Source organism: Phacochoerus africanus, chromosome 10 (assembly GCF_016906955.1).
Source record: "Phacochoerus africanus isolate WHEZ1 chromosome 10, ROS_Pafr_v1, whole genome shotgun sequence".
NCBI lineage: Eukaryota > Metazoa > Chordata > Mammalia > Artiodactyla > Suidae > Phacochoerus > Phacochoerus africanus.
In genome coordinates, this window is record NC_062553.1 from 3,226,755 (window position 1) to 3,251,400 (window position 24,646).

The 24,646-nt window shown below is 59.5% G+C and overlaps 1 protein-coding gene across 4 annotated transcripts in view; it reads right to left on the minus strand.

The window, feature by feature from the left end:
- Positions 1-24,646, minus strand: part of SORCS2 (sortilin related VPS10 domain containing receptor 2) — a 463,077-nt gene that overhangs the window by 16,863 nt on the left and 421,568 nt on the right. For all 4 annotated transcript variants that reach the window (XM_047798311.1, XM_047798308.1, XM_047798310.1 and 1 more), the window contains exons 12-18: positions 17,431-17,507; positions 13,784-13,875; positions 12,931-13,038; positions 7,849-7,969; positions 6,909-7,042; positions 6,075-6,203; positions 3,800-3,971 (exon numbers count right to left, since the gene is read on the minus strand). In XM_047798311.1, the coding sequence (XP_047654267.1) occupies positions 3,800-3,971; positions 6,075-6,203; positions 6,909-7,042; positions 7,849-7,969; positions 12,931-13,038; positions 13,784-13,875; positions 17,431-17,507 (833 nt within the window). The remainder of the gene's footprint in view (positions 1-3,799; positions 3,972-6,074; positions 6,204-6,908; positions 7,043-7,848; positions 7,970-12,930; positions 13,039-13,783; positions 13,876-17,430; positions 17,508-24,646) is intronic.

Consider the following 24,646-nt stretch of genomic DNA (forward strand, 5'->3'; position numbering starts at 1 on the left):
GTGTAGGCCGGCGGCTACAGCTCCAACTGGACCCCTAGCCTGGGAGCCTCCATACGCTGCGGGTGTGGCCCTAAAAAGAAAAAAAAAAAAAGAAAGAAAGAAACAAAAAGAAAAAGAAAAGAAAAGAAGAAGAAGGAGCCGGACAGGAAAGCTGCTGAGTCACTCTAACCCCTGCCGCCGACAGCTTTCCACGCGAACCTGTGCGTGTGTGTTTGCGACTGAGCTCATCAAAGACATTCAAGTGTTTCATGCCGGGCCGGCTGCCCCTCCCCACGGACGGAGCGGGACAGGGAGACCCACGTCCCAGGGACCCAGCTCGAGCCAGGCTCGCATCTTCCAAAACACCAGCACCGCAATGCAGAGCCGACACCGACTCACCCAAGAGAAGGGACAGCAGAGTCACCACCGGGGTCCCTCCTGCCGCCCTGTCACAGCCCCCACTCCACGGGACTAGAACCTGCTCTCCATTTTTATAATTCCATCATTTCGAGACTCTTCTGTAAAGGGCGCCAGACAGTCTGGATTTAGCTTTTTCACTCAGTTTAATTCTCCGGAGACGCACCCAGGTTGCGGCCTGTGTGGATCATCTATCCCCCCACCCCCTTTGTTTTCGGTCACACTGGTGGCTCAGGGATCGAACCTGCACCACAGCAGTCACCTGAGCCACCGCCAGGACCACGCCAGGTCCTTCACTCCTGAGCCACCAGGGAACTCAGAGAGTCCGTTCCTTTGTATCTGAGCAGTGCCCAGGGGATGGAAGTACCACCGTGTGCTGGTCTGTTGCCCATGCAGGCAGGAGGGCTGTTTCTGGTGCCACGAACACTGGTTTTCCAGTGACCCCAAGTCTTCGCTTCTCTGGGATACATTACCAGGGCTGTAACTGCTGAGTCCTGCAGTGGCCGCATGTTTGAAGAAACTGCCGAAGTTTCCAGAGCGACTGCACCATTTTGCATTCCCATCAGCAGTGGCTGAGGGCCCAGTTTCCCAGCACCCTCGCCAGCATTTGGCGGCAGCGCTGGTTTATCTTCGCCGTCCCGGTGGGTGGGGGCGCCGTGATGCCCTTGCGGCTTTTTGACGTGCTCTGTCAAGTTGAGCGTGGCTTCTCGTGCTTATTTGCCAGCTCGACACCCTCTTCCGTGAAATGCTTCTGTCCTTTGCCCATTTTCTAGCTGGATTGTTTGTCTTCTCACCGTTGAGTTCCGGGAGCCGTTTACACATGCTGGGTGCCAGTCCTTGCTGGACACGGGGCTTATAAATTATGTCCTGCGTGGCGGTCTTTCATCCTCTTAACAGACTCTGTCACTACAGCAGAAGTGTCACATGCTGACAAGGTCCAGTTTATCACATTTCCTTCGTGGGGTCAAGTCTAAGAGCCCCTGCTTAGCCCTAGACCCCGACGTCCTCCCCCGTCCTTTTTCTAAAAGATTCACAGGTTTCCATTTTGCACTGAAGTCTGGGACCCACTGTGCGTTGCTCTTGCACCGTGTGTGAGGTTCTGGGCGAGGTTCATTTTCCCTGGATGTCCCTCGGTGGCAGCCACCCCCCCACCACCGACATGCTTCTGCTCCGGTGCCAAAGCCACCGGGGCTCTTTGTGTGGGTCCGGTTCTCCAGCAGATCTTATTTCCGGTTCTTAGATATTTACATGGACCCCCAACCCTCTCTCTTTCTGTCACTCCCTCACCTCCCCCTGTGGCAGCCGAGGGTCCCAGCCCCGGGGAAGAGGGGTGGGCGGTGGGCTGCCAGCGTCCCCTCTGGGCTCCCAGTGGAGAATCTTGGGTGTGACTAAGCTGGGATTCCAGGCTCTAGGGGGCAGCAGGCGGCCGTTTTTCCTGCAAGTTTGTCCTGAAGCTCTGGGTGGCAGCTGGGTCCCCTCTGAGGACCCCAGGGGCCCCCAGCTGGGCAGAGGCTGGGTCCTCCTGTGCTGTGAGCAGAGCCTCGCCACCGCCCCAGGGCTGCCCCAGGTCGGAGCGGGACTCTCGGGGCCAGGCCCCATCAGCGCAGGGACGGGGACAGGAGGGCGGGGAGGCTGCCCCGGGACAGCTCAGGTCTGGGGGCCACGAGCCAGGCGCGGTCCTGGAGTCCCCAGTCCTCAGCTCTGTCACCTGTTCCCCGTGGCCTCAGGGGAGTGGCTGCACCTGTTTGAGCCCCAGCTTCCCTGGCTACAAACCCAGCTGCCGGGAGCACAGCCCGTGGGCTGCCAGAGGTGACAGGTGGGCGCCTGTGTGCACAGCTCCGCCCTGGCCCAGAGTGCCCGCGGTGAAGGCCTCTGTCAGCCTCACGGGCACATCTGGGAGGACCTCTGGACAAAGCACAGGCGGTTCTAGAGCCCCACTCACTTTGCCCCACCACAGCCCCAGATGCCCAGGAGCGCCGTGGGCTGGGCCGGGCTGGGGTCCCGGGAGGACACAGGCGCGTCTGACTTCCTCTGCGCGCTCCCATTGGTTTGAATTTCCTGCAGGTTGGTAACTTTTTCTAAGTTCTGCTTCTGAACGCTCCACCCTGAGCATGTGCTACTTCTATAATCTGAAAAATAGGCATGACACCTGCTCATGAAAATACACGGGAAGAAAACCAAAGATGAACAGTTATTGCCTTGGGAGGACACGGGCTTTGGAGACACGTACATCCCTGGGTTTGTACTGTTTTTCCAGTGTCTACGAAGGTATGTACTGCTTTTAAAATGAGAAGAAAATGGAACACCAGGGACCGGGAGGAGATGGCAGGACACGCTCGTGTGTACCTAACACACACACGCTACATGCCCCGCAACAGCCGTCCGTCCATTTTCACGTGGCTCCATCCGCTCCCTCTCTGCCGGTCAGTCGCTCCTGGGGTCTATTTACACAACGCTACATCGTCTACATACCTACCACCATCTGCTACAAAATCTATCTGTAGTAGAGGATTATACACAATCACTTTTTTTTTTTTCAATTTTATGGCTGCGCCTGTAGCATATGCAAGTTCCCAGGCTAGGCGTTGAACCGGAGCTGCAGCTGCCAGCCTACACGACGGTCACAGCAACACGGGATCCGAGCCGCATCTGCAACTTACACCACAGCTCAGGCCAATGCCGGATCCTTAGCCCGCTGAGCGAAGCTGGGGGTCAAACTCGCAACCTCGTGGATACTAGTCGGGTCCTTAACCCGCTGAGCCACAGTAGGAGCTCCGTACATATTAACTTTTTAATTTTTTATTTTATTTTATTTTTTTGTCTCCTTTTTTGCCTTTTCTAGGGCCGCACCCGCAGCACATGGAGGTTCCCAGGCTAGGGGTCTAATCGGAGCTGGAGCCGCCAGCTTATACCACAGCCACAGCAACACCAGATCCGAGCCATGTCTGCGACCTATACCACAGCTCACAGCAACGCCGGATCCTTAACTCAGTGAGCGAGGCCAGGGTTCGAACCCGCAACCTCATGGTTCCTAGTCAAATTCGTTAACCACTGAGCCATGACGGGAACTCCCATATTAATTAAAAAAAAAAACTTCCTGTTCTTCTTAAGATTCCAAATTAACTGAATCCGTATAATTAAAAAATTAGAGGTTGAAAAATGTTACTGCCTCCCACAGGAATGAGTAAGTCTGGTATGAGCGCCCGGTTAACACACATCCCCACACAGAGTGTTTGGGGCCGTGTCTCCTGGGCCTGTGCCGGCTGCACCTGCTGCGGTTAGGGAGACGCTGCCTTAAGTGACTTGAGATGAAAGGAACGCGGCACCCCGTCCTGTCTGCCCAGCGGACGTGGCCCCGCGGGGACGGCAGCAGGGCGCCAGCCGGCCCGGAGGCAGCCCTCACCTGCTCCTGTCGCACCACAAACAGGACATCCTCTCCCGGTCGCACGGCCACCGCCTCGCCGCGGATGCTGACCTGCAGGCCCCGGGGCGGCAGGAGGGGACACTGCAGCTGCGCGGGGCTCTGCCGCGGGTCCACGCCGCCCTCACACACGCTGGACACCACCTTTTGGTACCTGCGGTCAGAGAGCGGGTCGGGGTGTCTGCAGACAGGCGGGGTGGGACGGGCCCTGCAGGCCGGCCGGACCTGCTTGTCACCCTGCGGGGGCCCTTGGCCTGTGACCTCCATTCGCCAGCTCCCGCCCTCCTCCCAACTCGACCTGTGTGCCACTTCTGCCCCATTTCGGAGATGAGAAAGCGGAGGCTTAGTGGAGGGAAGGACCAGGAGCAGCAGGACCTGCTTCAGTCACTGGACGTGTCCTTGGTCCGATGGTATTACTTACAATAATAATAATAATAATAACAGCTGCCATTCTGTCGAGGGGAGGATTGAAGGAGCCAGGCTGACTTTCAAGGCCTCACTGGCAAATGTGGTCCCGGGGGGACAGGGAGCGGAGAGGGGCTGGGGTTCAGCTCGGGCCTTACTGCTAACGTGCCACGTGGCTTTGGGCAAACATGCTCCCAGGGGGCTCCTCTCCCTGTGACATTAAGAAAGTGGGACCACATGCCAGCTGCTTTACCAACTCCTTCCTGCAACAAGAACTTGCTGAGCATCTAGTGTGTCAGGTGCTGGGGACGGGGGGTGACACAGCCCCTGTCCTTGCTGGGGCCTGTCCAGTGGGGGAGGCAGACCTCACCAATGCGTCTCCACATCAAGGCAACATCACAACTGTGTCAGGTGCTCAGGAGGGGCAGCACCTGGGAATCTGGTCCCCGAAAGACCCAGGAAACAGCATGTGCAAAGGCCCTGGGGTGGATGGCCCAGTGTGGGGAGCAGGTGTGGGATGAGGGTGGAGAGGGGCTGGTGGGCTCCTAACAAACTGTTAGGAGATGACGGGAAACCACTGCTCAGGTGGCATTTTGGACTTGCCGCTTGCGATGCTCCCTCAGGCTGCGCAGGGATTCTGGGTCTGTAAAACTCACATCACTGCCTGCCTCCCTGTGCCTGGCGCCCCTCCTGACCTCACGGCTCAGCTGCTGAATGACGTTCAGAAGTTTATATCCAAAGGCAGATTTGATTCATTTAGAGAAAACACGCGCCCTAGGAGCCCCTAGCTCCCTGGCGCCCAGAGTGTGCAAACGGTGTGAAATGAAACGCTTTGCTCTCCATAGGGGTCCTGGTTCTTATTCTTCAGACAAGAAGCCTGCTTGCCAAGCCCTGGTGGGGGCACTGGAGCAGCTGCTGTGGCTGCACGATGGAGGGGGAAGCAGGGATGACGGGTGCCTGAGTGGAAGAAGAAGGAGATGAATGGCTGGAGGGAGGGAGGGATGGATGGATGCTGGACAGGAGGGTAGATGGATGGACGGAGGATGGATGGACAGAGGAACAGATGGAGAGATGAGTGAGTGGATGGATGGGGGATGGGATTTATGCCCCCGGCATCCAAGCCTGCAATTCCTGGTCCTCTTTCTTGCTGCCTCAGGCTCTGCCCGGCCCCATCCCGGGGGCAGTAACGGGGATTTTTCTCCTAAGTCCGCAGGCATTTTGCGCCATCTCAAAACTTGCTCAGGGGGAAGCAGCTGCCTTTAGATGAAGCATGTTTTGGGCCTCGGGAGCTGCACGGACCTCCCATTTTTATATGACGCTCAGCCTCTGGTGGACCAGTGTCTTAACTGCTCACATCTGCTGAGCATGATACCATCCATACAGCTTGGGGTCAGCACACACACACTGAGGGAGCACCTGCGGGGGGTCGTGGAGCTCACCTGGGTGAGTGATGGCAATAACCGGGATGCAGGCACGGACAGGTAAGCCGGGCACCCGGGCTAAGTCAGGGAGGGCTTCCTGGAGGAAGCGCCGTTCGAGCCGAGGTCTAAAGGGAGTGTGAGCTCTCCTGGCCCACTCAGGCCTGGCTCGCTGGGTGCTGCAGGGGCTCAGAAGGCCAGGGGACGTGAGCTACAGGGCATCTGGAACTTCTCTGCCCTTCGTTCTGTCCAGCGCCAGCTCAAGGCACCTCTTCTCCCTGACGCCAGCCCCATGGCTCAGACTGGAGAGCCTGGGGGTGGGGGCAGTGCCTGGGGTGACGCCCAGGAGCCCCAACGTCTTCCTCCCCACGCGGGAGCCACGGGCCCTAGGCAGGAAGGCGGAAGGGGTCACGTGTTCGGCCCCGGCTACTCACCCGAGACTGCTGGTGTAGGTCTGGCCCAGGACACAGTCGTCAGGCGGGGACAAGGGGTTGAACCAGAAGTTGGCAAAGCACGTGCTGGCGTCGGACCCCGAGGAGGGGGCACGCTCAAATCCATAGTCACTGCAGGAGGAAAAAGCCACCGTCAGGGGACGGGCGCCGTTGGAGATGGGAGCCAGCCTGGGGCAGGGGCCTCACCCCGAGGCCCGACTCTGCACCGCATGCTGAGCACACGGAGGCAGGTCCACTCTCACGAAGGCCTGAAAGCTCGCAGTTACTTTCCAGGTGAGACAGGATGCACAGAGGATTCTGGGAAATCACAGGAGAGAAGTGAGCCCCATCTGGGTGTCCTGGAGGGCTGCCTGGAGGAGGTGGGCTGAATCTCAAAGGAAGATCATGAGGCAGCGAGGGAGAAAGGGGGGAAGGCCCTACAGGGGGGATCAGAGGTGGCAGGATGGTGAGGTTGGGTGGGATGGCTGGAGAGGCAGGTGGGCCAGAGACCTGGCAAGCCAGATTCTAGAACATTTTTGAGCAGAGCAGGGGAGTGGCCAGGAGGCTTTCAGTAGAGTCTCTGGACTGAGGCGGAGGGGTTGGGGGCCACCGCAGGCACCCAGGATGCCTGGCCTGTTCCTGCTACCCGCGCCCCCTTCCTGGCCCCGGCCACCTGGCTGGTGCTAAGTCTGAGCCAGGAATTTGGCTGGGACTGTGGGCTGGGCTGTCACTGGGCTGAAAGCCCCAAATAAGGGGGAAGGGATGGGGCGTGACTCTCAGACTTCCCTCCCGAGGGGGCAGCAGGTGGCGAGGGACATGGAGTGGCGGGACCCTCACCACAGGAAGTCCGAGGCGCGGCACTGGCACACGCGGGCCGCGAGCGCCGCCGTGAAGCTCCGCCCCTTGATGCACCAAGACGTGGGCTTCCTCCTCCGGAAACTCCTCTGCTGGCCCATCACGCAGCGGTCACCCTGCGAGCGAGGGTCAGCGTGAGGGGCCACCTGAGACGGCCGCCCGCCCTGCACGGCCTCCTCCAGCTGATCTGCTTGCTCCTCAGCCCCAGGCCACCGTCGGGCAGGGCATCCGAGGCCGGGGGACGGGGTGTGTGTGTCGGAGCCTCCCGCCCCCCACGCCAGCATTCATTGAGCACCTGCTGTGTGCCCAGGCTGGGGAGGAGGCTCCTGATACTCCTCAGCGCCCCGTCCCCAGCCCCATGCTGGAGGTGGGACAAACCACAGCCTCCAAGGCTCATGGGACACACGGTAGGTCCTCAGCCAATGAGCAGAACAGACCAAACTGTGAGCAGGCACTGTGGCAGGAATGGGTGGGGGGTACCTAGAGATTCCAGAGCCCCCCCACCGAAGTCCTGGCCTTGGGCAGCACGCCCTGGTCTGAACGGCACAGGGAGCCCGTTTCTGGTCCTGGTCTATTCCCCTCTATGTGACTGGTACACATTTGGCTGTAGAAACGTGTGTGTTTGAGGGTATGGGGCGGGGTAAGGCCCACGGGATGTTACCTAATGTATGATCGCTGTGCCCTGCTCCCTGCCCTCAGCCTGAGAAGTCCTGGACCTTGAGCACATCGGACGCCAGACAAGGTCAGGGCCTGTCCACCTGTCCCCAGGTGTCCCCAAGAGTGCTGGCAGACCCTGGCCCAGGCAGCCCCGGGCACCAGAGGGGCCAGAAAATCCTGTGGAAGGACCCGGCACTGAGGGAGGCCCCGAGGCCCTGCAGCATGGGGCTACGTTGGGCAGAGGGGGGCCTGCGGCCGGACACACCTGCAGGTTGGTGAGGTCCCAGGAGCTGTAGTCCTGATCGCTGCACTGCCTGGAGAACGAGGGCCGGAAGTCCACCTTGACCAGCTCCCAGTCCGAGCGGAAGCTGATGTGGCCGAAGACGCTGGGGAGGGGCGGGAGACCACCTTAGTTTGGCCATCCCCCCCCCAGTGCCCATCACCTCCCCCAAGGCCTCAGGGGCCACCTGCACGGCGGGCCCAGCAGTAGCTGCCTCCTCTGCCATCACTGCGCTGCCCTGGGACTAGACTCGCGGCACCTGGACTGGGCCTGGCCGACCTCAGCATTTGGGCTTTGATGGCAGTGCCCCCAGGACCCCTCCTGGCCCGTGATGGCATGGGAGTGAGTAAGCACAGATGCCATCCCCAATGGACAGGAGGGTCCAGAGCCCGGCCCTCCCGCAGCCCTCGTGCTGGTCCCTGCAGAATTCCGTCTTGCAGAATGGTTTGGGATCAAACGCCTGCCTCCGGTGCCAGGTGGCTTCTCCCAGCCTCTGTCAGCCTGACCCTACCAGGGGACCCATGTTACAGCTTCCCTGCTCTGCGGAGTTGGGCCGCAGGCTATTTAACTCCAAGCAGAACCGACAATCCAAAGAGAAGCATCACTGGCTCAGGGTGGTGAGGTGGAAAGGATGCAGAGCGATGTTGGCCACGGGGCCCCCTGGCCTCGGCGCTGGAGAAAGCAGGGGACTGGAGCCCCCACGATGTACTGGAGCTCCTCGTACCCTGTCTGGTCTAATCCTCACCACAACCCATAGTACAGAAAGGAAAGCTGAGGCACAGAGAGGTTAAGTAACTTGCTCAGGGTCACACAGCTTGTCTGTGCCTCTGCTCCCTCGGCCGTTATTTGTTGAGTGCCTACTGTGCTGAAACACCTCACTCTCTGCGGAGGCTGCTGCTTAAAGGATTTCTACCTGATCCTCCCAGTATCTCACACCTGGGCTCCAAACACCACCACAGATGAGGGGCCCAGCCTGCACTTCCTTCTCCAGTCCAGCCCAGAGCATTCGGGTTGTATCACCAGAGGTCAAGCATTTGGATGGAGGAGGAGATGTACCCCCTCTGGTCTTGATCTCCTTCCAAGTACACCCACAGGAAGTGGATCCTTGGGGAAGGCCAGTCATGGTCTGAAACGACCTAGCCCTGTTCTAGGATAATATTTGAGAAGTTTTGGAACACGGGGAGTGTTTTCTGGGGGACGCGATGGCTGACTCTGAATGTCTGAGGCTGCTATTTCAAGAGGACTTTGGGCTCCATAGGGCACCTCTGAGCCAGACAGGCCTGGGCTGCTATCTGTGTACTGTGTCTGTGGCCTTGAGCAGGTCCATTCCTCTCTGTACCTCCATTCCCTTGGCTTTAAATTAGGGACAATAGCACTGGCCTTTCAGGATCAATGGTGGATCAGTGACGGCTTGTGTAGGATGCACCTAGAGGAGGTTTACACACACACACACTATACCTCAACTGCCAGAATAGCCCCCAAAGCAGAAAGCATGACCTTTGTTTTCAGACAAGACTGGAGACTCTGCAGGGGCCTCCTCTGGTCCTCGCAGCCCAGAGCCTTCCTCGGTCTTGGCCTTGACCTCCTCTGTGGCCCTGTGCCCTGACCTGGGCTCCGAGAGGGCTGACCACTCCCGCCCACCTCTCTCCCCGTCGCCGGCAGCCAGGCATTTGCAGACCCCCTGTGTTCCTCCTTCCAGCCCCGGCCTCGGGCCCATGTCATTTGCCAGCAAATCCCACTCCGCTTTGCTGTCTGCGGTGCGAGTCCAAGCCAGGGGCCTCTCCTGCCGCTGGGAGACGTGGCCCAGCGAGGACCAAATGCCCACGGCCACTTCTCCGTTTCATCTAGCTGCTCCCGCAGGGGCTGCTTCCAACAGAGGGGTCGTGGGTGGCCCGGATGGTGGTGGCCGTGGCCAGGCAGGTGTCCTGCTGGTCATCTGTCCAGACCCTCATCCTGACAGTGAGAGTCCTCTCCCTGCAGGTGGTACCACGTGGGGACTTTCTTTGCCAAGCGTCCCGTTCTCCCAGGCAAAGCCGGCTGGGTTGGTTAAACAGAGCGTGAGGGTCTTATCTCACAGAAGGAACGTCTTTAAGGACAACCTCTGTGTCCTTACCAGCCCGAGTCACGTCTCTTGCTCCTCTGGAAGCCAGGCTGTCGTGAAGGTGACAACAGCAGGAACGGCGGACGTGTGGTCTGCACTTGCCACGTGCTTGACGCACCACCAACCCCCACGGGGAACGTATCGTTACCCCACCTCACGGCCAAGGAGGCTGAAGCAAGGCCCCCCCCTCAGGATGGCACGGCTGCGGCCCACCTCCCGGGGGAGCCACGATGGGTCCCCGGGGCTGGTGACTGCGAGGCTGTGATGCGCTGCCCGGGAGACAGGCACAGCCCCGCGTGGGACCACAGCGCAGCTCCCCCCGCTGGCTGCAGGGGCCCCACCGGGAAGTCATCCCCTGCTTGTCTCTGAAATCCTGCTTCTTATGAAACCTGCAGGCTCAGCTGACACTTTGAGAAACACCTGTCACTGGCTAATCTAAGTTTCAGGAGATGAAGTGCTTTCAACTGCAGGGAAACAGGACAGTGGGAGGGAGACGGAGACGGAGGGTGGGGAGGGAAGGAGAGAGAGGGAGACAGAGACAGAGAGATAGCGAGGGAGAGATGAAGGCAGGAGGGGAGCGGGGTGAGGGGCTGCTGGGCCTGAGGGGGGGGCGCTTCCGACCGTCTGGAGGGATGAATGTTTTGGTGCCACCTGCCAGTGTGCTTCCTCTTTCCCAGCCTGAATTATTTCTGTGCCAACTGGAATCTGAACGTGGCCCGAAGCTGTAGCAGAGTGAGGTAGAAGGCTGGTAGGAGCGGTTCTGATGCTTAAAAAAAACGTAAGACGTTCACAGCATCAAGCTCTGAATTCCGCCCCTAGCATTCCAGAGAAAAAGAATCCCCATTGTTGGTGGGAGATGAAAACCGGGCTGTCTCCGGGGCTGAGCCCAGCCCCGATGCAGGGACAGACGCTTGACCTCCTGCAGCTCCCAGGTCCACGCCGTGGGGTAGACAGGGCTCCCACATCTCAGCCGGGGATGCTGAGGCTCAGACCCAGCCGACGGTTCAACCTCGGCCGAACCAGCAAGGCCGTCTATGGCTTCTGGCCTTTTTGACCCTTCCCTTCTGCGTGGTGGACTCTGGCCCTGGAGAACCGGTCAAGCCGCAAAGCCCGGCCGCCACACGCAGACCGCACTGCGTCAGCCAGGCTGGAATCGGCCTCCCTCCCTCCCCATCCTAGACCGAGGCTTCCAAAAGCACGAGGGGATGAGGGGACAGGCGGCGAGGGGACAAGGGGACGTCGGGAAGGAGGTACCGCATGGCAGGGCCACGGAGGAGGGGCAGGGGGTGATCAGAGAGCCAGAAGCGTGAGGCGTCCTCCCCCAGTGTTTCTAGGTCTGCTCATGGGTTCCCTCCAGATCTGACGGGCAGGGGGCCACTCTCTAGGTGTGGAATTGTTGAATTTTAGCACTTTTAGAAGAGGGGGAAAGCAACCCTTTCCCGGAGATTTCTGATGAGAATAAAATGAAATAACGTAACACACGCATTCCAGGCACGCGTAGGTGTTCAATAAAGCTTCTTTCCAGCACTTGTCGCAAGAGGCCATCTTGAGAAAGACACAGCGTGGATGCCAGGCTGGCGCAGTCCTGGTAGCCTGGGACACCCCCTGGAGGGGTCACTGGAGCGGGATTTAAGTCTGGCAGGACCTCAGACGGCTGCCGGTGCCGCAAACGGCCTGAGGCCCGCCCTCAGGAGTTCCTCAAAGTCTGCCTGGGGAGAGCAAGAACCAGAAGCCGAGGTGCCCGCAGGGCAGATCCCCTCCCAGCGTCCGGCACGGGCAGGAGTCATGGGGTATCAGGTGGCTTCCTGGGGACACCATAACAAACTTCCATAAACCTGAGCTTCAAGGGACAGAAACTTATCCCCCACCGTGCTGGAGGCAGGAACTCGGAGATCCAGGTGTTCAGAGAGCCAGACCTCTGGAGGCCCCAGGGGAGGCTCCTTCCAGCTGCTGAGGTTGCAAGTGTCCCCGGGGCTGTGGCCACCTCCCGGGCCTCTGCCTCTGTCTTCACAGGGCGTCCTCCCTGCCTGTCTGGGTCTTTCCTCTTCCTCTAGGACGCGCCCCCGACCCCCAGGTAGACTCATCTCAAGTAGTCACACCTGCAAAGGCCTGCCTCCCAGGTAAGGTCACATCCACGGGTCCAGGGTGGGCAGGAACGGGGGGGCCATCGTCCTCCCCAGTACAGGTGTCATCAATAAAGGGCACACGGCGCACACAGGGCCCGCACTCCTGCACCAAGCGCAGCTGCCTCGCGGAACTGTTAGAAATGCAGCCCATGAATGAGCCGAGCCTATACAGGTGCCCAGGGAGAAGGCTCCCACAGGCGGCCCCTCGTTACAGGTTCTGGGCGAGCGCCTTCTCACTCTACCAGGCCATAGGGTGCGGTCAAACCCTGGGTGACTTTTTCAGTCCCCAGCTGTCCGCGCTCTGCTCCTGGGCTGGGAGCCGCTCTGCATGGGGCTGCCCTTGACCTGGGTCAGGGTCGTGAGGCTGGGCTCCCAGCCTGGATGGCCCCACAATGGCCCTTTCGCGTCTCAGGTCCTCTCTGTGCACCGCGCCTGCAAGTCCTTCACAAGTGCCATCAGCCAATTGTCACCACCACCTCACCTCCACCACCACCACTGTCGTCATCACCATCTCGAAAGGCCGAAGGGCCGTGACCCAGAGCTGCCCCTTGGCACTTGGGCTCACCCCTCACCAGCCAGACGACCCTGGGCAGATGACGACTGTCGCTGAATAGAAACAGAGCAGCCACCTCCCAGCGGCGGCGGGTGGGGGTAAATAGCAGACAGCGAGCACTCGGGGGGCCGGGGTGAGGATGGAGGCGAGAGCCGGCAGGATGCGGGGGGAGGCGGGGTGGGGGGCCGTGCTAACCCCGCCTAGAGCAGCGAGGCCCGGGGCAGCCTCCCCCACGGCCCGTCTGGGGTTCGGCTCTGCCCTGCCTCCCGCCTCCCACGGACACTCACGTCATGACCAGCGTCTCGTCCCCCGGCTCACTCAGCAGCCCATCCACAAACACGGAGGTGCTGGTGAAGTTGTGCGTGCTCCAGGTGAGGCCCTCGTCCACGCTGAACCTGCCAGGAGAAGGGAGGTCACCACCTTGGGGTGATCTGAGTCCCAAAGAGCTGCTTGGCAGCCCCTGGGGTGCAGAGTTACCCGGGCCGCGGAAACATTCAGGTTGGCCCCACCCAACACCTGAGCCCAGCCCAAGGTGGCTGGGTCACTCACAGAGCCTACTGCCTCCCAGTGTGGCCTCCTGCAGTGTCACCAGCTTCTGCTGCAGAAAGATCTTTTTCAGACTAAAGTGATACCGGCTGCCCAGCAGCTCCCCTGTCTCTGCCTTCTCAGACGAGCCCAGAGCTCACACCTGCCCTCACTTTCCCACAACAGCCCTTCAGATGTCCGAGGCGAACACCAAGGCCACTCTGACCTGGAGACAAGCTGCTGGCTTCCTTGTCTGCCCCCACCTCTTTCACGTAACTAATCCCTATCCATGCGTGACAGTCACCTCCTCTGGGAAGCCCTTCCGGCTCCTCCAGGATGGGGTGGGTAGGCGCCTCCTCGCAGCTCCAGGCCTCCCTCGGACCCGCGGACCATGCTGGGTCATGAGTCCCCTTTTCCTCATCTCCCCAGGCCTGGCGGGAACAGCCCTCGAGGGGTGGGGCTGCGCCGAGCCTGCCGCTACCCTGTGCTAGGGTTTAGGGCCACGGTCCTGGGGCCACAGGGGGAGGCCGTTCTGGGGCGAGTCCTGAGGGTGGGGTCCCAGGTGGAGGGAAGCCCCGCCCCCCCGCACCCAGGGCGGGGCCCCGCCCGCCTTACTTGAGGATCTTCAGGGGGATGGGCGTGTCCTTGATGGCCACGATCACGCCGCCGTGGTCCAGGTAGAGGATGTGGTGCTCCTCCTCGAACACCTGCGGGAGACAGCGGGCGGGGCTCAGGGGGCGGGGCCCTGAGCGGGGGGTGGGGGGGCCCCAGGGGCTTCGAGGTCCTAGGTCACTCGCCAGCGGTGGAGGGCGGGGCGGAACGGCCACTGCACTGGCTGGGGGACGGCAGCAGAGTCCGGGTCCCTGAGGCAGGGCTGGTCGGAGGGCTCCCAGAGTCCCCAGGCTGCCCTCTTCTCTCCCTCACCTGGCAGACTACGTGTGGGAGGAGGGGATGCCAACGGCGACTGAGTTCTAGACCACTGACGAGAGGGAACTGCACATGAGCCCTGCGGGTGGCCCCACCTACAGGAAAGACCCATGCGCCCCAAAGGCCAACCACGTGAGGATGAGGAAGATAGGATGTAATTAAGAAAAGCATCTCGGATAAGCATCACCAGTCAGAGCAAACCACCATTGAACATTAAGACTCAGTTCACGCGCCACCTCCTTCAGGAAGCCCTCTGTGATGCCACCTCCTTCAGGAAGCCCTCTGTGATGCCACACGGGAGAGGAGCATTTCTGGGGCCCTCTGCCCCAGCACTCACTGCGCGAATCTGTCACTGATTCCTCCAGCCAGGGAGCTCCTCAAAGGCCAGGCCTGCCTCTGAGTCCTCTTCCTGGCCCAGCACACGGCTCAGCTCACAGCTGGGGGTGCCTGCGCTCAGGGAGTGTGTGGGATGAGTGAATGAATGAATGAAGCCCTGCCAAGTCCTCAAGGACAAAAGATCGGGTGGCCCAGACAGGCCTCTGGAAGGAGGAAATACTCCAGGTGGCCTCCTTGTCTGCACACAGACGAGGACGCTGAGGCTTGGGAACAGGGGGGCTAAGCCAAGGCCTTGCAGCCGGCAGGTGGCAGAGCTGGGTGTGGCTCTTTAGTCATGCCGGGGCACAGGGCCCCCGCTAGGTCTTCCAGGAACACAAACACCTAGACGGCCAGCACGAGTCAGGACCCCAGAGAGGGACACCCACGTTCTCCACCAAGTCGCCGCCTCCCTGCATCTCACCCACCAGAAGTGGGGGTCCTGCGGCCTGCTGGCCGTGGCCCAGATGTGTGCATAAACCTCACCTGTTCCCTGCACCCTCCTCCCTCAGGGACAGGCAGGGGGCCTTCCCCCCGTCCACCTGCTGGAAGAGGGATGCCTCCCAGCTGCTCCAGGGGCCCCCACAGGCAATTCCACCCTCATTAGCTTGGGACTCTGGACAGGGGCTCCACCCCCACCAGGGGACCACAGGGCCTTTGCGCATCGGTGGAATGGTTTTCTGTGCCTTGCAGCCCCCAGGCAGTAGGGGGCCAAGGTGGTGGGTGATCCCCCAACCCCTTACCCCACTTCTCCACCTCCCCCACATCCTGAGCTACAGAGGGGGCTCCTTGAATGCTTTATGGCTATTGTTTTTAAATCATCTTAGGCAAGTCACATTTTTAACGTGGAATGTCCCTTCAACAGCACATATACACTGTCATTTGTAATTTACACTTTTTTTTGTCTCTTTAGGGCACCATACAGAAGTTCCCAGGCTAGGGGTCTCATGGGAGCTACAGCTGCTGGCCTAGACCACAGCCACAGCAACACAGGATCCGAGATGTGCCTGCCACCTACACCACAGCTCATGGCAATGCTGGATCCTTAACCTACTGAACGGGGCCAGGGATTGAACTTGCATCCTCATGGTTCCTAGTCAGGCTCTTAGCCCACGGAGCCACGACAGGAACTCCAGTAATTCACATGCTGAGAGTGTTTCTCTCAAACACGCTCATCGCATCCTGGACCAGCTGTCCTGAGCTCACCAGAGCTTCTCGCCTTCCTGTCTTGGTCCCACCCTGACCTCTGTCTCCTGTTCCCCTCCGACCCCGGGAACTCAAAACCCAGCTCCAGCATCTCCCCCTCCCCCGCCACACACACGCAGGTGCACACACGGCGCCCCTCTTCTCCTCTGAGGCACCCCAGCCCCCACCCCCGCACCCTCACCCATCACTGGGTAAAGACGGAGCACCACGGCCCAGGCCCGAACAGACCTCCCGTTTCCTTCTGACCAGCTCCCAAGTTTGAGGTCTAAGCAAATTTCTTGACAAGAGTGGCCGCTGGGAATACCCTGCAGCTGGTTTCCATACAATCTGAAGGGCAGCCCTGTTTCACCTGGTCCATTAAAACCTAAAAGGAAGGGGCGGTTTCTCTCGTGGATGCACAAGTGGTGGCCTTTAAGAACGTTTAGACATCCACTCGTTTCGGTGACACAGAAATAGGGTAACACAAGGCATGTCTTTTGTCCTTTTCAAAAGTCCTGGCTCCTTGCATATAATTTTAAGAAATGCCAGGGCTTGAAACCCAGGATGCAGGGGAGCTTTGCCCTTTGGGGATCAGCATGTTTGTCCAGAGGGGTACCTGCGAGAGGGGCAGGAAGTGGGTAAGCAGGGAGGCAAACATTAACCAAAAACCAGAGTTCCTTACATCCACGGGAAGGGAAAATGCATACGAAAATTTAGTGCATTTTTAGGAGTTCCCACTGTGGTGCAGCAGAAATGAATCCGACTAGGAACCATGAGGTTGTGGGTTCGATCCCCGGCCTTGCTCAGCAGGCTAAGGATCCGGCGTTGCCCTGAGGTGTGGTGTAGGTTGAAGATGCCGTTCGGATAGGATCCTGCATTGCTATATGGCTGTGGCATAGGCTGGCAGCTGTAGTTCAGATTGGACCCTTAGCCTGGGAGCTTCCATAGGCCAAGGGTGTGGCCCCACAAAGAAAAAAAAAAAAAAATATATATAGTGCATTTTTAAAAAAAGAATTTATGGTAGAAACTGCCACTCCACGAGACTGGCAGGCCAGAGGAGGCCTTTCCTAGAGGGAGGCACCCTCTCCTGGGGCCAAGCACTTGGGTTCGGCTCCTGGGCTGCCTGGACCATCAGCCTTTGCTCCCTTGGCCACTCTGCTCTGAACGACACCTGCCGGCAGCGGCACAGCACCCGCCCCTCGAGTCTGAGAATCTGAGCTGCGCTGGGGGTGGGGGAACATGAAGGGGCCCTCGCAGTGAGACCCTGGTGCTGGGGGCTGTTTCCTGCATAACTTTTCTTCTCCCTTTTCTGTTTTTCTTTTCTCGGGTCACACTGAACACCAAATTGCCACCCCTGGATGTCTCCCGGCCACCGCCCCCCACTCCCCACGGCCCCCCCAAAGCTTCCTCTTCCCCCATTTTCTCTTTCTCCCCCAAGTCTCTGCAGTTCACCCAGCAGCTGCCCCTGCCAGGACCCTGGGGGGCTGTCCGTGACCCCCACTTCCTGGCCTCTGGGCTCAGGGCTCAGCCAAGCATCCAAGTCCCTGTGTGGCTTCCTGCCGGGGGGGCACCTCCACCCAGCGTGGGCACCCATGCCCTCCGCTTGGATGGTCATGGCAACCCACCCGAGGGCGTAAAGGTGAGGTCCCTCCGTAGTTGTCCGGCAGGTGGGCGTGGCCAAAGGGAGCCACGTCCAGCCACTGGGGCTGGGGAAGATGAGGCTGCACCTCGGAACTCCTCGGGGAGGGAGGGGTCCCGGGCCCCTCCCCCCACCTTACCTGCCGCCAGGTGTGCCCGCAGTCTGACGTGATGTACATTTCCTCTTTATATTCCACCAGCTGGGAGCCCAGGTTACCTGGTCCAGAGGAAAAGGGCGGGGACTCTTGGGATGGGCGACTCTCCCCGCCAGCAAGGTCCGAGCGCAGCCGAATCCCCAAGCCGAGGCTGGGGTGCCCTGGTCTATACCTTCCAGCCCCCCTCTGCCCTCCTCTGATAACCGCAGGCCTGCGGTCACCAGGGGTCCCAGTCTGTGCAGTAAAGGGTTACCCTTGCCCACAGAAAGCCAGCCTCAGGCAGCTCTGGCCAAGCCCCGGTGCAGAGCCTAGGGGCCTCGGGGGACCCATGGGTGACAAATGTGGTTCAGGAATAAGAAGCGTGAATTGGTGGTTGGGGACAGGCTACAGAAGACATGGGTGCCAGATGGGCGGTGGGGTCTTGGCAGTCCCTGTGGGGCAGGACACGGCTGGGCAGGACACGGCTGGGCTTACATTTGGAGGTGGCCTCCTGGAGGCTCAGCACAGAGAAGGCCAGAGATTGGTGGAGGGCAGCTTGGGGCAGTTGGGATGAGAGGCGGAGCAAGCACACAGTAGGGGCTCATTAAACATCTGTTGAGGGGACGCTTGGGAGGATGGCAAGGTGGGTACCAGGCTGGCTGGGCATCCAGGAGGCTCCTCCTTGGTCTTGGTTCCCGCGAGTCCCTACCAGGCTGGCAGGTGGGAAGACCCCTGGGGGGGCTGGGACTTAATCCTGGGGGTGACACCAGAGTGGGGAGGACCTCCACTCAGTGTCCAAGACAACGCCAGCTGGTAGACGAGGAACCTGAGCCCAAGCGGACTCCTGCCGGAGGAACGAAGGCCACCTGGAAGACACAGCTCCAGCGCCCTCACGGCGGCCGGGCGGGCTGGGCGGCCCCATGCAGCCCTGCCGGGAAGGGTCGTAGACAATGGGGTTTTCTGATGGGTCAGATGGGGCAGGTTTCCACTGCGACCGCATGACATTGGCAGAGACCAGGGGCCTGAGCTTCCAGGATAAGGGGACCTGTTATGAGGACTCTGACTCTCTCCTGGCGCCCCAGAGGCCTGGGCCACCTGTGCCTCGCTTCCCCTTTGGAGCCTCACTCCTGGGGTTCTCACAGGAATGTCTCGTCCAGGGCCAAGTTCATGTCCCTGGAAGATCCCAAAGGAGATGGTTATCCTCAAACAGATGAGGCAAAGTGAGTCCAAGCAGAGGGGCAGAGGGTCTGTGTGCTCGTCTTTCAACCACCACCCACTGTCCAAACAACCCCCTCAGCGTCTGTTCACCCATCCTTCATCCATCAGTTACCGTCTTTCACTGACACAGCATCGTTCCATCATCCACTCACCCCTCCGTCCTTCCTTATCTTATCATCCATCCATCCATCCACCCCTCATTAACTTATCATCCATCTTCCACTGACTCGTCACCATTCCATCAGCCATTCACCCTTCCTTCCATTCTGCATGAATTCATCGTGTGTCCATCCATCCATCGTCCCCACCCGCACATCCGTCTCTCCTCCGTCCGTCCCACCCCCTTCCCCCTCCTGCACATAGTCATCGGCATCTGCTGAGCCCCCGCCCTCTGCCCAGCCTGGCTCTAAGGTGAGGGGAGTCCCAGCCGAGCAGCGATCACTCATTTTGGCCAGGGAAGAAGAAGGGCGGCCTGCAATTGCACCCAGAGCCAGGATGCCTGGAGCCAGAGGAGCTGTGAGAGCAGAGAAGGGAAGCTAAGGGACCCAGGAAGCAGGGGGTGATGGAGAGATGCCCGCAGGAAGTGACCTCCGCACTGTGCCTCCAAAGACACAGCCACTGGTCCAGGCAGAGGGAATGGCCTTGGCGAAGCATGGAGGTGGGAGGGGGGCTGGGGGGAGACGGGTGCCGAGCTGGGTTCCCTTCTACCTGCCTGGCCCCCGGAAGGTGCAGAGGAACGGCCGCTGAAGGAAACGAGAGAGATGAGTGAATGAATGGAAGGCGGCGGGAGGGCGGGGGAGGGGGCTTCATCTCCCCATCATTCCAGATGCCGGCAGAGATGCTGGGACATGTGGGTTACACACAGAAGCCACGTGACCAAGCCTGCAGCCTCGGCACAGCTTCGCAGGCAGACACGGGGCCCGTGAGTTCCAGGGCGTGATGCCTGTCTTTTAAGCAACTGCTTTCCTTGCTCCATCTACCAAGGCTGTCAGGCTGCCAGTCACCTAAAAGGCACTGGGGGAGACAAGGGGAGACCCACAGAGCACCCGCACAGGCTGTCGGAGTGGAAGGCTCTGCGGGAAGCTGGAGGCTGGTGCCTCAGTGGACGGAGTGGCAACTGAGGCCCAGGGGGACCAAGAGAAGCTGCCCTGCCGTGTCCCCTGGGCTGTTCTGTGGTCTCGTTGGGCCTCCTCCCCCCACACCCCAGCCCCTCCGCCCCGCTTCCCTGCTCTTGGGGCCTGGGATGCAGTAAGCACTCACTGAACTGCATTTCCTCTCTGTCCTTCCTCGGCCTTCAGGTTGCCAAGTGGCCAGGCCCTCAGAGCCAAGACAGTGCAAAGCCACCACACAGGCTCCGCCCCAGCCCATACTTGGTGGTGGAGCACGGTGACCTGGACCCTGCGGCCCCCAACGTGGCAGAGCCAGCACTGCTGGCGACTGAGACACTGCCGGCACAGGAGCCAGGGGACTGCCCCTGGACCTCTGGTTGCCACTGAGTTCCCAGCTCCAAGGTGCCGGGTGATCCCTGCCCGGCTGGTGGGACTCAGGTCAGCGCTTGACCTGCTCAGGGCCCTGGGCCTCACGTCTGGACACTACCCTGTGGGGATGGGCCCCTGACCGTCCGAGTCACAGAAGAGGGGGCTGGGGGAGGGCTGGGGTGGGGCGAGGGGATCTCCTGGCACAGGCGGGCTGGGGTGCCACCGCCACGCAAGGTTCGCTTGGCCACGTGACTGTCGGGCTGTGTCTGGGAAGCGCTTGTCGTCTCTGCTGTGTGGTCCTGAAAATTCATGTCTGGATGAGGAGCCGAGAACTCGAGGCTCAGAGCCTCAGACCAAGAGCTTGGAAAGGTCTGCCCTGGAACCGGGACCTGCACCCTCAGTCTTAACTATCCATCTGAGGCTTCCTGCCTCCACGGGGCTCGACCCCTCGACACGTCCCATCAGCAAGAACATCCCAGGTGGTACCCTCGGCCCACTGGCCTGGTTTCTGGCTTCGCTATGGCCGTTTCTCCACCCTGGTGCTTAGAAACCAGAGTTCCGGAGTTCCTGTCGTGGCGCAGTGGTTAACGAATCCGACTAGGAACCATGAGGTTGCGGGTTCGGTCCCTGCCCTTGCTCAGTGGGTTAAGGATCCGGCGTTGCCGTGAGCTGTGGTGTAGGTTGCAGACGCGGCTCGGATCCCGCGTTGCTGTGGCTCTGGTGTAGGCCGGTGGCTGCAGCTCCGATTCGACCCCTGGCCTGGGAACCTCCATATGCCATGGGAGCAGCCCAAGAAATGGCAAAAAGACAAAAAAAAAAAAAAAGAAACCAGAGTTCCTACCTTCGCTTTTGAACCTCTCCTTTCCCTTCCCCATTGGATCCATGGCTCCATTTTCTAGATGCATCTGTGGGGCTGGCCTCTGTCCACTGGACTGGAGGACAGGTCCCAGCAGCAGGGCCCAGGCATGGAGCCCAGCACAAGGGTAGCAGTGTCCAGCCGCAGTTTGAGTGACAGGACAGCCTGTGGCGACACATCTGGACTGGGTGCCTTCTACCTGAGCCCCAACTCAGCCTTTCGAGGGCGGCTCCCTCCTCCCTTCTTGTAGATGTGGAAGCTGCGGGTCGGTGAAATGCCCAAGGCCCAGAGATGGAGATGACAGAACCCGGGGCTTGTAACTCCCACCTGCCTGTCCAAGGGTGGACTGAGGGGTGGATGGCAGGAGACTGGGAGTGATCCTGGAGACGAGCAGCCATGCCCCCACCCCCCGCTGCCTGGGGCAGCTCTGCCCAGCACAGGCCATTGTAGGCCCCTCTCTTCCTGCCAGGCCACCCTGCCCACCGTGGGGGCTGCAGGAGAGAAGCTGATGGCTGCTCGGCTGCTGCAGCTGCGTTGCTGCTGGAGGGAGCCTGGCTCACTCCACCTCCCCCGTGCTCCCAGCAGACACCCAGGAGGAGCAGCGGAGGGTGTGAAATATTTACACCTCAACTGACCCACATTGCACAGAGGGCTCCATTTGAGGAAAGCCCAGCAGGCTGAAAAAGCAGCGGAATGAAATATCAGTGCAGCATCCTGCCCTCGGGGTGGGGGTGGGGGGGTGGGGGGGACAGAGGCGGCTGCGGGCACAGCCTCTGCTCTCCGTTCTCCCTGTGACTCCCACACAATGAAGTGAAGCCCCCTCCACGCAGACCCCCCCTGGCAGCATCCTTGGGGGGCTGGAACACTGGTGGGCTTCCAGGCCTTTGAGCCATGGAAACGTTTCAAATTACGCCTTTGATACTTTGGTCAAGAATTTGGGGTTTCAACCCATGACAAATGGAGAGTGGATTTTAAATGCACCATGGCCCTCATGTCCAGGGAACTGAGTCCACAAGATCAGGGGTGTCCAGCACCCCAGCCCGTCCCAGTGTGGGACCTGGTGCCCCAGGAGCTGCTCCGAAATCGAGGCTCATGTGCATTTTTCACTGATGGACGCACTTCCGTCATGGAAGCAGGCAGACCCCGTCCCAACGGCAGTCACCCAACAGGACCCCAGGAGCAGAGATGAACCAGGAAATCCCAGAGGCAGAAAGGTTTTACTTGCCGTCTTCTCTGCTCTGGTTGTGACACTCGCTCTGCTACTGGAAAGTCCCCTGTCCCCAGGACAACGTGAGCCGCCTCAGCCTGACACCCGAGGGCTCCTGCCGTCAGAGACGGGCAGTGCCAGGCGGTGGGGGTTCACCTCCCTGCCTCCTGAGCGCTGATGCAGTGATCCTGCGAAGCAGATCCCTCCTCTGCCTGGAAGGCCTTTCCTGCCGTCTCCACGTGGCCTTTCACTCCCTCATTCATTCACTCACTCACTCATTCACTCAATCACTGATTCATTCATTCTCTCAATCACTGATTCATTCATCTCTCAATCACTGATTCATTCACTCACTCACTCATTCTCTCCTTCTTTCATTCACTCACTCATTCACTCACTCATTCACTCACTCACTCACTCATTCACTCACTCATTCACTCACTCACTCACTCATTCATTCTCTCAATCACTGATTCATTCATTCTCTCAATCACTGATTCATTCATTCTCTCAATCACTGATTCATTCATTCTCTCAATCACTGATTCATTCATTCTCTCACTCACTCATTCATTCCTTCTTTCATTCATTCACTCGTTCACTCACTCATTCACTCACTGGTTCACTCATTCATTCACTGGTTCACTCATTCATTCACTCATTCACACTCTCCCATGTGGCCTCCCAGAGCCCCCAGGGCCAGGGCCTCAGGGCTGGGATACATCTGCTGAAGGGTCAGGGGTGGCATCCAGCTCAGGGTCTGGGGCCCAAATCCTCCGTGGTGCCCACGGTGCCAGAGTGGACAGAGGATGGAGCCGCAGCCGGGCCTCGGTGGTCTCCACTCCGTGACAAGGCAGAGACATGGGCTGTCTGACTGCCACTCACCCCATCTGTAGCCTGGGTGTGCAAGCTTCGGCCTGGCCCTTCCACACCCTGGATGAGTGGCCAGGAGGCCCGGTCTGGAGCCTCGCTTTCCCCATCGTCTCAAAGGGGCGCCGCAGCCCCTCCCAGGGCTGGGCTTCCCTTCCCTGAAGAGCCTGGGCTGGGTCGCAGGCTTTTGGATGGACCCCTCGCAAGTTGGGGCAGGTCCTTCCCTCGCCTCGGGCTCCAGTTCCTCCTCCAGAACGTGGGGGAACTGACCTCTCAGGGTCGTTGTGGTGATGAGAAGAGCTCAGGGCCCAGCAGGGGGAAGGGCCGCCATGATAACTGTGGACACAGTGGACACGCCCAGGCCGCCCCTCCTTTGCACCCGTGGCGTCAGGCCCCATCCCTGGGCTGAGAGCCGCTGAGAGCCGGCCAGGCTGACCCCGAGTTCAAGGGTAGAAGGGAAACTAGGTGCCAGCTGCTGCCTGGCAGTGAACTTTTAAAACGTGATTTTATTTGGAATGATTCCTCTAACTCAAATAAGACTTAAGAGGTTTTTCCTTCAGCACACTTTTAGTGATCCCTGAAGAAGGTTCTAGTTTAACGGGCGAGATAGACACAATCAAAATGTATACTTCTTCCCTCGTGCTAATTTTGTGTGCGTCTCTCCCCACTAGCTGGAGCCTTCTTCAGGGACAGATAAATGTCCACTGTGGACCATCCACCCATCCGCCCGTCCATCCATTTCTCTATGTACTCATTCACCATTTTGTTATCTGTTCTCTCATCAGGCCATCTGACGACCCATTCTTTCAACTACCCAACTATCCTCTCACTCATTCAGTCATGCATCCAACCTTTCATTGGCTATCCACCCTTCCATCCTTCCACCTATCCACCCTTCCACTGGCCATCTATCTATCCATCCTACCCATCCTTCTATCCATCCATCACCATCCATCCATCCACCCACCATCCATTGGCCATCCTTCTATCCATCCATCTTTCCATCCATCTACCCTTCCATCCATCCATCTTTCCATCCATTCACCCTTCCATCCATCCATCCTTCTATCCATCCATCGGCCATCCATCCATCCTTCTATCCATTCATCCATCCACCCACCATGCACTGGCCATCCTTCCATCCATCCATCCTTCCAGTGGCCATCTACCCTTCCATCCATCCGCCCTTCCATCCATCCATCTTTCCATCCATCCACCCTTCCATCCATCCATCCTTCCATCCATCCACCCTTCCATTCATCCTTCCATCTATCCATCCATCCATCCTTCTATTCATCCACTGGCCATCCATCCATCCACCCACCATCCATTGGCCATCCTTCCATCCATCCATCCTTCCAGTGGCCATCTACCCTTCCATCCATCCGCCCTTCCATCCATCCATCTTTCCATCCATCCACCTTTCCATCCATCTATCCTTCCATCCATCCGCCCTTCCATCCATCCATCTTTCCATCCATCTACCCTTCCATCCATCCACCCTTCCACCCATCCTTCCATCTATCCATCCTATCCATCCTTCTATCCATCCACCGGCCATCCATCTATCCACCCATCCATCCACCATTCCAT